Here is an 11,583-nt window from a genome sequence, read left to right as displayed (position 1 = left end):
ATCAGTTCTTAAGATTTTAACTGGAGTTTGAAAGGTAAAGCTTGATGGTAGTGGTAACTCATGGAGTTCCTTTGACATCTTTGGTTGAACAGGAATGCTTGAGTTTTTAATAATTCTATAACCATATTCTTGTCATGAGACAAGGCTCTTTCTAAGGATACCCTTCAGTGTTTAGTACTATCTTTGTTTTAAGAATATTAGTTTTACAGTTTAGGGATTCTAATATCCAAACACTAATACAGACAGGCAAATCTATACTGGATAAAATAGTTTATCTATACCAGTTGTAGGTATGATGAAGTTATCTACATCAGTTATTTAACCAATACAGACAGGCAAATCTATACTAATTAAAATAGTTTATCTATACTGGTTGTAGGTATGATGAAGTATCTATATCGGTTATTTAACCAGTGTAGTTATTGGCAAATCTAGATCGGTTCTAAATCTGGTGTAGATAACTAAAATTTTGTTGTGTATGTGTGTGTTAACATTGATATCTACACCTACACCTAAAAATAACTGGTATATATATATATGCTATCATCTACACCAGTTATCTCTATAATGAGTGTAGATGACTTAGATAGAAATAACTGGTATATATATATGTTATCATCTACACCAGTTATCTCTATAATTAGTGTAGATGACTTAGATATCTACACCGGTTATGTTAACACCAGTGCAAATATTATATCATCTACATTGGTTATGTCCACAACCAGTGTAGATACTTCATTTTTTTAAAAAAAATACTCTTTTTTTCATTTACCCCAACCATAATAGGCTACAATTTAAAATCTACATTAATCAAACATCTAACAGTTAGATAATCAAGCAAAACTCAATATAATTATATATCATTCAAATCAAATAAATTTAAAATTATGTACAATTTTAAACATGTAAAATATAAATTGTCAACTAAGTAGTCCTACATACAACTATATTTACTAATGTTTTCTACAACTACACAACTCACTCTTTCAAAAGATGATTATTATGAAGATCTAATATGAAGAGTCCCCATTGATGCCATAAGTCGAGAGAAGAATAAAAAAAAAGAGGATATGGAGGCAACACAAAATGTGGGAACATTGATCTCAAGTAGGTGCATTGAGATGAGCTTGAACATGTGACCAACTTTGTGACAAGTCTCAACAACCTGTCTTGTTTGAGAATCCATCATAACACAACCACGTTTATTAAATAACATGTCATAACTTATATCAACAAGTTGTCCAATAGAAAGAAAGTTAAAGTTAATGGCAGGAACAAAATATGTATCTTGAATGTATATGATAGGTAGTAGAGTTAGGTGTCATAGATGAGAAGAAATTTTCCTAACTTATTATATGATTGCAACAAGTAGAGTCAAATATCAAGTAGATTTATCGGTAAGAGTAGAAAAGGTAGCAAATGGGCTAAAGGAATTGGAGATAAATGTACATAACAAAGTTTAAGTTCAATCAGAGAGGATCTTAAAGTAGGCAGAGCAAGTTTACATTTTTCCAACCAAAGATGGTAATTGCAACCATTCAAAGTAACTAATACAGATTGAGCAACATTTGAATTTTCAAATTTTTTTAAGGAAAAAAGAAGGCTTACAAAAGAGAATGAAGGGTTAAAAACACCTAAACCAGAGATTGTAGTGCAAATGACATAGCGCTCATACCAAGAAACTAATCAATGATCTAACTATTGAAAATGATGCATTGGATATCCATACCTACGAACCAAATTTCAACATGATCCAACGGTTAACAAATCTAAAAATGCCAATTTACCAGAACTACTATGTGGATATGCGAAAATAAATTTAAGGTGGATCTAAACTTGTGACAAAAGATAACAACATTGTGAAGGAAGACTAACACTCTTCAAAAACTAACTTATCATGGAAAAAATATTATATGACTTTGGTATCATAAAAGTTATTAGAGACGAGAGAGATAAATTAAAGAAGGATTGAAAATATCATGTTAATTAATATTGTGATGAGTATAATATATACAAAGAGGAAGAGATAACTTAATAAAAACTATTTACAACAATATCTTATCAAATAATATCTCTCAAATAATGACAAATAATAAATAGTAATATATATTTAGAATATTCTAAATAACACATCTGAGGCTTGATGCCAAAGCTACCTACGAAAATTTGCTGGCACATAAGGTGGTTCATAGCTAGATCTACCTTGTCAAGGCTTAAAGCAACAAACTTTCCTTTCTTAGCCATTGATAATGACAAGCAAGAGGGTTTGTCCCAAAATCAAAGCATAGAATTGTGGCGATGCAAACACAAATCCCATTATTAATTGAAAGCAGAATTAGTTGATGATGGTAGATGGAGCGAGAGGCTAGAGAACAACTTTGAAGAGACCAACATTAGTAGTGGTCCTACAAGCTCATATTTAAAGAGGAGGAGGAAAGACGAAGGAGTAAGTAAAGGAAGATATGTTGTTAGTGATTTGAAAGTCACTGGATAATGCTTGAATCTAAAGAGGAGAGGGGAGAGGATTTGGAAAGCACATTTTGGACAATTTGAAGCTTCAAATTTATGCCATGAAGAATCTCATTTCAAAAAACTTACAAAGCTTTCTAAGCAATTAATTAGTGGTAAGATCATTTTTAGCGACTTTCCAAAAATATATCAAATAGTAATTTACCTATAAAGAAAATAAGAAAAGCAATAAGCTTATCACACAACCTAATCAAACAAAGAAAACATACACAAACAATTTACAATTTTACCAGATCCAAGCCACACACCATCATACGTTTACAAGGGGTTATACACTGAGAAAAAGTATTAAAGTATAATATGACCTTTTTCTCATAAACTGCACTAGGGTAGCAAGGGATTTAATTATTTTCTACTACATCCCTACCCCAACTCTATACTATTTAAATTAAATTTTAAAATACATGTTAATTTGTATTTAAAAAGTCATTAAATTTAATCTGACAATTCAAATTTATTGAGTCACTTTCAGATTATAGGTTTGTTCTATTGAAGTGATTTTAAATATGATAATATAAACAAAAATAAAAATAAAGAGATAGAGAGTATGTCCTCTAAATTATTTTAAAATTTTATTTTCACGCATCCAACTAATAATAGTAAATTCATTTTTAATTAGACAAAAACGAACTATTCAAGAAAAATTGTTCAAAAATAATTTAAACACTCATGTTAGCCAAAATTTTAATAGATATATTTTAAAAATTTTTATAAAATTAATTTTAGTGCCCAGGTTAACTTTAAAAGATATACTTTTTGTTAAAAAAATATAAGGTATTTTTAATCAAATCTCATCTCCCAATAAAATAGTTACTTATCTTTAAACTAATCCTATTTTTTTATATCTATCCTTATTTAATAGGTTATTTCATCCTAAAAAATATAAGGTGATTTATTTGATAGAAACATTTAAAAAAAAGCAATAATTATACATTAAAAGATTTAAAATGCCTTATATTTTAAACATTCAACTCTTTAAAAAATAATTTATATTTTTAAATGGAGAAAGTATTAGGATCCATTTGTTTAAGATTAAAAATAACTAATTTTTAGGTAGTTTAGAGAGTTTATAAAAAGAGATTTATTTTGTAAAAATTTTACAAAATAACATATATTATTTTATATTTGATTACAATAATAAAAAATAATTATTATTTAATTATTTTTAAATTTTATGATATCTTCCTTGATTTTTGTTTTATAAAAATAATTTATTATTATATTATTTTAAAATTTTATGATATCTTTACATATCTCGTCTCTCTAAAACACTCTTTCTCATTCATCATATTAGGTTATTTTTAAAAGTTATTCAAAATAACTTTTTAAAATAATTAAAAATATATTTTTTTCATATTCTGATTATTTGTAAAAGTTTAAACAAACATGATAAAAATTTATAAGATAATTTTTTTTAAAAACTAAGTAATTTTTTCATTGGGTCCTTAATTTATAAAGTCGTTTAAGCAAATTTTTATAAACTACGTAAAGGGAGAGGAGGGGTGGGATTTAGTGGTTACGGGTTCGAACCCTTGTAATATATATCAAAGCACATGTCTTTATATCAGAGATTCGTGCCCGGGTCAAAAAATAAATAAAAATAAAAAATCAGAGATTCGTGCAGCTATCACGATATTTGGATCAAAAAACAGGGATGGGGATTTCGATGGAAAAGAGTGAAAGATGAAATAGGGATCTGCTCCCAGTCGTCAATCAGTCGAGCACTCGAGTTCATACCTTCCCCTTCATCTTCTCCGCGGCGCCCAAACTCAGCTAAGTCTCGGTCGGTGGCTTGTCGCTTAGGTCTCCTTCAGACTTTCCGCTAGTGCTCACCGTCGATCGCTTGTCCTCGTCCAGTCGTCCTGCTCGTGCTCAGGTTGGTCCTTCTCGGTCTCCATTTGTTCTCGATTATAAACCTGCTACTGATATTATTTCACAAGTCTGCTTGAGAAGTACCTCTGGGGCGTCTTAATCATGGATCTCCTTTTCGGGTTTCATTGATTTATTTGAACTTTTTTTTTTGGTTGAATTTTATGTTCTAAAAGTGACTATGGGGTTCAGATTGTGTTGTACTTGCCTGTTCTTGGTGTATTTTTATGAAATTTTCTCGAAGGTTAACAAGGTCATGACCTTCGTTGCTTCTGAATCTACCCTTTTCTTCTAGCACAAATCAATGAAATTCCACGGTTGACTTTCTGAACCGTATGATAGAGAGGATTGGTGGTGACATTTTGATTTAAATTTGATGATTTTCTATTCTGTTTTACGATATTTTTGATATGTTCACATGGAAGCTGTTTTTCATTTCCCTTGAGGAACACAGATTAAACATCCACCCGTTACCGCCGCATTGAGAAAATGAGTACAATTCAAGGTCTTCCAATTCCTATTGCTACTGTGTAGAGGCGCATGATGATTCTAGTCCTCGTATTTCTTTATGTTATTATCCTGCTCTAAATGTCAAAGCATTTGATCTTTCAAGCGGATGATAAAAGTCAAATTTAAAACATAACCTTCTAACAAGAGTATTCGTTGTAGGCCTAATAACTTTATACGAGTTGTTGAGCTCAGAAGGTCAAAATGGCGGCATCAGAGGAGAATAGTGCACTGTTCCCAATATTCATATTGACAATAATGGCCCTTCCCATAGTGCCATATACAATTACAAAGTTATGCCGTGCTGCTACTAAGAAATCAAAAAGTATCCACTGTCAGTGTTCTGAGTGCTCACGGTCAGGGAAATACAGAAAATCAATATTTAAGAGGGTGAGATCACTGTCAAAATGTATCTTATACTTTAAGATTACATTATTTCTTGTGGTTTCAATAGTAATCTCGACATTTATCCATCTTACTTCTTTTTTCTTTTCCCTTTATTTGTGCAGATTTCAAATGTCTCAACTTGTAGTAACCTGACATTACTACTGCTCTGGGTGGTCATGATTGTTCTGGTTTATTACATAAAAAGTATAAGTCGAGAGGTAAACAGTTAATATCTGAGATGAATTAGGCCACATTCTGGTCTGTTGCATGATACAATATTAATGGTTATTACTTTTGGCTTATAACATTTTAGCTATTGATTGAGTGTTCAAATGTTGCACGCCCTGAAATTTCTCCCTTTTGTTTTGTTTTGTTTTGTGCAGATTCAAGTTTTTGATCCATTTAGTATTCTTGGATTAGAGCCTGGAGCGCTGGAGTCTGAAATAAAGAAAAAGTATAGGAGGCTCTCTATTCAGTATCACCCAGATAAAAATCCAGATCCAGGTTGAAGGTGTTTCAGTTTTATAATATATGCTTCTTATTTTAGGCTTTAATGTTAGATAATGTGCTTTCTGTAACTATTACTGCTGATATTTGTACTGTACTCCTTTTATTTCAGAGGCCCACAAGTACTTTGTAGAGTACATTGCCAAGGCTTATCAAGCTTTGACAGATCCCATAGCACGTGAAAATTATGAAAAATATGGCCACCCTGATGGTAGACAGGTAATGAAACCAGATGTTAGGGGTGAAATGTTTAGCGTTCTGCATTGTTTGTTTCCTTGGTGGAATATAATTATCTTGTAACCGTGCCCTGGAAATATGGGTGATAATTTTGTTGCAGGGATTTCAAATGGGTATTGCTCTCCCTCAGTTCCTTCTAAATATAGATGGGGCATCTGGTGGAATACTTCTACTTTGGATTGTTGGTGTTTGCATCCTCTTGCCTTTAGTTATTGCTGTTATATACCTCTCTAGATCATCAAAATATACGGGAAACTATGTAATGCATCAGACAATGACCAACTACTATTATCTTATGAAGCCTTCTTTGGCTCCAAGGTACATTGATGATTTATCTTTGTTCTAGCTGATTTTTATTTGATCCCTTGAATCTTTGTTCTTTCTATGGTGATTGAATTTAAATTTAAAATTTAAAATTCTTGTGGCTTCTATATTATACAGCAAAGTCATGGATGTCTTCATAAAGGCTGCTGAATATATGGAAATTCCAGTTCGTAGGACTGACGATGAACCACTTCAGAAGCTTTTTATGTTGGTAAGGAGTGAGTTGAATCTCGACCTAAAGAACATTAAGCAAGAGCAGGCTAAGTTTTGGAAGCAGCATCCTGCACTGGTTAAGGTATTACTTTATATGGAAGCCAACCAGTTAAAGCATCCTGTTCTAATTCCTTGTGTGCTCACAACTATGCCATTTTTTTTCTTTTGCAGACAGAGCTGTTGATTCAAGCTCAGTTGACTCGTGAATTTGCAACTTTGTCTCCATCATTGCAAGGTGATTTCAGGCGAATTTTAGAAATGGCGCCTCGCCTTCTTGAAGAGTTAATGAAGGTAACTTTGCTATTTTAGTGTTTGAGAGCTAGAGATCTCTTGCTTTATTTACCATGTTTTTCACTTTAAATCTATGCTTCTATCATTAATCATTATCCAATAGCTTTGTGACTAAAGAATTGTGGAATATTTCTTAGATGGTGAAACAAGATCTTCTACTTACACATACTTGTGTCCGGTGTCCAAGGGAGGTTTCTTTTATATCTTAGTTAAGTCAAAGGCACATGTCAAACTTGAGCGCTTATGCCTTGTTTAAAATGGAAAATATGAGTCGACCTGTCTTACACACCATAGAGCATATAACACCTGGCTTTTCCTACAGACTAGATGGGGACTTTAGCACGTTTCCTGTGTGTAAATTCAGGAAGAATATACAGTCATGGAAAAAAGTTAAATTTTACATGAGCCAATTGTAATTAATAAATGAGCAGGTCCAAGTGGATTTCCTGGATGCTCGATGTTGATGTTAACAAATTCAAGTTAACTTGCAGCTAATATTTGATATATTTTTTACCTGTGTTATATCCATCTTATTTGGGTGGTAACTAAGTTTATGAGCTGAATGTTTTCTGATGCTGATTCTGATAGATTGATGCTGAATTGCAAATACAAAGATTTTAGAGAACTAAGACAACAGAATCTTAGATATTTACAATATAAGATAATGCCTCTAATAAAAGGTGGAGTGATTCATATCGTATGTGTAAGTTGTCTGATTTGTGTTAGACATCAGTGTAAAGTTTTCCTTGCCTGTGGCCATTCTCATATGAGAGATGTGGTGGCATGTTGCTGTTATTTTATTCATACTTGTGAGCTTGTGATCTTTCCATCTAACACTAAATTCATCTATGTTCTACTTTCTGTAAAAGATGGCAGTTATACCACGAAATGCTCAGGGCCATGGATGGCTGAGGCCTGCAATTGGTGTTGTTGAGCTTTCTCAGAGTATTATTCAGGTGATAAATCTAAGTTCAAGCTAAGGATAATTACTAAAATGCTAGCATATTTTTTCTGCTAGCCTGACACAGATTAGTCTCACTGGCGCTCATTGTGTGGGTTATTCTTATATATATCTATTGTTCTCTGGATGTAACTTTTCAATCTCTATTGCATGCTGACAAGCTTATTGCCTCTTCTAAACAATCTGCCCACATCGTCATATTTCATTATTCCCTGTTGGTGATATCATTTCTTGAGTTCCTGGTGGATTTTCATCTATTGAATTTCTTAGAGGCTGGAATGTTGTTCCCTTGAGAATGTGTGAACTTCTCTGTTATCTATGATCATGGATCTTGGATTACTGAACTCAGTTTTGGACTCTCTTATGCTGATGCCTATTGCTGTAATGACCTCTCTTCAAAGAGAAGGCAATGAAAAGCTTTCTAGTTTTTCTTGAGAAAAGCTTGTGCAGTATTGATATGTCCTTAGTTGTGGATGGCGTAGTGGCTTAAACTTTTGATGCATGGGATAAAATAAAATTGTGCTCGTTCTTGTTCTTGTTATAAGCTTTTATTTGTTTTACTTGTTTGATGTATCATTTCAATGTAGATATCCCCAATTATTCTTTTTCTTCTCCTTTGTATATTAAAAAAGTCATTGAAATAAATAGTTCTTCTTGCCTTGTGATCTCTTATGCAGGCTGTTCCCCTCAGCGCAAGAAAGGCTACTGGTGGATTTCCTGAAGGCATGGCACCATTTCTGCAACTGCCACATATCAGTGAGACTATTATTAAGAAGGTAGCCCGCAAGGTTAGTCAAAATAATCCGCATGCCTTTTCAGCCAAATGCAATTGCCAACTATCATTATTTGTACTTGATGACTTTCAAAATTCTGCCAATTTTCCTGAGTGGAAAATGGTAATTATTTTCATGGGTTTGTCTAGCTCTTACCAATACTGGACAGGGTTTTAGTTGTTGAGTAGAGTGATCAATCTTATGAAATTACGGTAATATGTGCCTCCCTTGCACAAAAAAGAAAAAAAAGAAGGGAGAGTGACATTGAAGGCCCTAAAAAAGGAAATTAGTACAATGAGGGTCTATCAGTTTTGCATTGGATATTGTTCTATGAAAACACGGACATGTTATTGATAGCTCTTATTAGTTAAGGTTCAGCTTTTCACACCAACATGTCCGTGTTTTCATAGCACAATATCCGATGCAAAACTCTAATAATTTCCCTTTTTAGGGCCTTCAATGTTATTCTCCCAAGAAAGAAAGATGGACTAACAAAACCGTCTTTTGTTCTGGAAAAATGGCATGTAACTTCATTAAATTTCCAATTCTACCTGGATGCATTAAGTAGAATTATTGTTGAAGAGTAACACTATTGAACATGTTGAATTTCGCATTTGTCCCTGATAATCTTTTCCTAAACCTTTTCCTTTCTGACCGGCAGAAGGTGAGGACATTTCAGGATCTTCGAGACATGAACTCACAGGAGCGAGCTGACCTGCTTATCCAGTCAGCTGGGTTATCTTCTGATGAAGTACAAGACATTGAGGTCGTGCTGGATATGATGCCATATTTAACTATTGAGGTGACTTGTGAGACTGAAGGCGAAGAGGGCATACAAGAGGGTGACATTGTTACAATCCATGCGTGGGTAAATATTAAACGGGGTAATGGTCTCGTTGGTGCTCTCCCCCACATACCCCTTACTACCCATTCCACCACAGGGAGGAAAACTTCTGGTTTTTGCTTGCAGATTCTGTTTCAAATAATGTTTGGTTTTCACAGAGGGTCAGTTTTATGGATGAAGCTGCAGCTATTACTGCCGCATCCAAGGCAATTGAGGAATCATTGGAGGGTTCAGGAGCAAACGTGAAGGAAACTAGTAGGGCGGTTTCTGAAGCTATTGAGAAGGTGAAGGGAGGGTCTAGATTAGTAATGGGCAAGTTCCAGGCTCCATCTGAGGGTACTATAGTTTAACTTGTTATTGTTTGTGCGACTCTTGGTTGGGTTGTGATAGAAAGACAAATATAAAGCTCAAAATTTTGAAGCGAACACGGGCCGGCACCAGGGGTGTGGCTTTAGTGGATGAAGGGCCCACTGTGGAGGATGGAGTTGAGGAGGACGAGGAGGACCAGGATGGAGAATATGATGATTATGAGAGTGAGTACAGTGAAGATGAAGATGATCAAGACTCAAAAAATAAGCATGGAACTGCAAATGGCACTGCCTATAAACACGGTCAAAGGGCAGATAACTCAGATTCCGATGAAGAATGAGAAGTTGGGTTTATGCTGTTGATGCAACTGTATGCAGTCTCTCTGGCTCCTGATTGTTAGAGGAGCAATCAACACAGTAATAATCTCTCTATACTGCCTTTTTTAGTTTCTCCCAGTTAGCAAGTTTTGATACCTTGATTTCTGTTGTCTTCCTGGTCCAACTCCTTTTTAGTTTGCGTCCTCGATTACCTTTTGCCCCCTGAAATCTGAATAGGACAATATTTTATTTCTTTCATGTAAAATTAATGTACCTATTTTACCCCAAAATGACATGTCTATTTTTTTGGACTCCATCTTTTATTTTAAAAAACATGAAATGCTAATGATTTATATTTCATTCCATTCTGTTTAATTGTGTCTCAGATATTATTATTGTTGTCGTGGGGCTTTAAAAAGCATGATTTGATTCCCCCCCCCCCCCCCCTTCCAATCTGAAATGAAATTTCGCAATAAACATTTATGATGGCATGCGATTTCAGTGGAAATAGGTTATTTTCTCATGACAAGATAGCGGAACAGATAATTGTTATTATAAAGAAATAAAACCATTTCGGTGTTAGTGGTGTGCACACAAGTCCAGATGAAACGGTAAGAGTGGTTGATTTACAGGTACTCCATGTATGGCAATGGACATTTTCCCACATTTTACAGCTACTCCATCAATATAAAAGTTGTTTAATGCTGAACCTAATATTTCTTTTGATTGGATAGTGTTCACATATTTGTGAGTGATTTTTATTGGAGAAAATTAATCATTTGATCCTTATAGTTTTAATTTAATTAAATTTAATTTTTTAATTTTGACTCATTATAATTTAATCTTTAAAATTTTGATTCAGTTATAAATTAGTTTTTTAAACTTTACTTTTTATAATTTAGTACTTAAAGTTTTAACCTCTTAAATATTGGTCTTTATATTTAAAAAATAAAATTATAAAGATTAAAAATATTTTAAACTTTTAATTTAATAATTATAAAGATGAAAAGGGTTTAATAATTTAAATATTAGCCATAAGTTTTAAAATATTTTAAATCTTTATAATTTTATTTTTAAAATATAGAAACAAATATTTAAGAGGTTAAAATTTCAAAGATTAAATTGTTAAAAGGTAAAGTTCAGGTGTTGATTACAACCAAATCAAAATTTCAGAAACTGAATTATAACAAGTCAAAGTTGAGAGATTGAGTCTCAATTAGGTTGAAATTTTTTTAACCTATTTTATCTTATATTTATTAATTTGGTTTGTTGTGTAACCTATTTGTATTTTTACATTTTTCTCACTTTTTATGATAGCTAAAACTTTATAATTTGCAAGAGATTCACACTTTTTCATGTTATAATATTTCATTCATTAAAAATATTATCTCTCATTTAATTTATTATTGACAGTTGAGGAAAAGGATAAAAGGAAAACTCATGATATTTATGATTAAAACAAAGATATAATTGGATTTTATTGATATTCAAATTATAATTAAAAATGTTTTA

The 11,583-nt window shown here is 32.7% G+C and overlaps 1 protein-coding gene across 1 annotated transcript; it reads left to right on the top strand.

Moving 5' to 3' along the window:
• The first annotated feature begins 4,137 nt into the window (after positions 1 to 4,137).
• Positions 4,138 to 10,431, top strand: LOC129299529 (dnaJ protein ERDJ2A-like). Its single transcript, XM_054938004.1, is given in 13 exon segments — positions 4,138 to 4,408; positions 5,071 to 5,298; positions 5,418 to 5,513; positions 5,679 to 5,799; positions 5,915 to 6,021; positions 6,140 to 6,357; positions 6,481 to 6,658; positions 6,748 to 6,867; positions 7,737 to 7,823; positions 8,506 to 8,616; positions 9,263 to 9,508; positions 9,511 to 9,781; positions 9,784 to 10,431. Coding segments are annotated over 12 exon segments (2,052 nt in total). The 5' UTR covers positions 4,138 to 4,408; positions 5,071 to 5,112; the 3' UTR covers positions 10,095 to 10,431.
• Positions 10,432 to 11,583: the final 1,152 nt, after the last annotated feature.

Source organism: Prosopis cineraria, unplaced genomic scaffold, assembly GCF_029017545.1.
Source record: "Prosopis cineraria cultivar Desert tree isolate PC_DT_omini unplaced genomic scaffold, ASM2901754v1 PC1192, whole genome shotgun sequence".
NCBI lineage: Eukaryota > Viridiplantae > Streptophyta > Magnoliopsida > Fabales > Fabaceae > Prosopis > Prosopis cineraria.
This window is presented reverse-complemented; position numbering and strand designations above follow the sequence as displayed.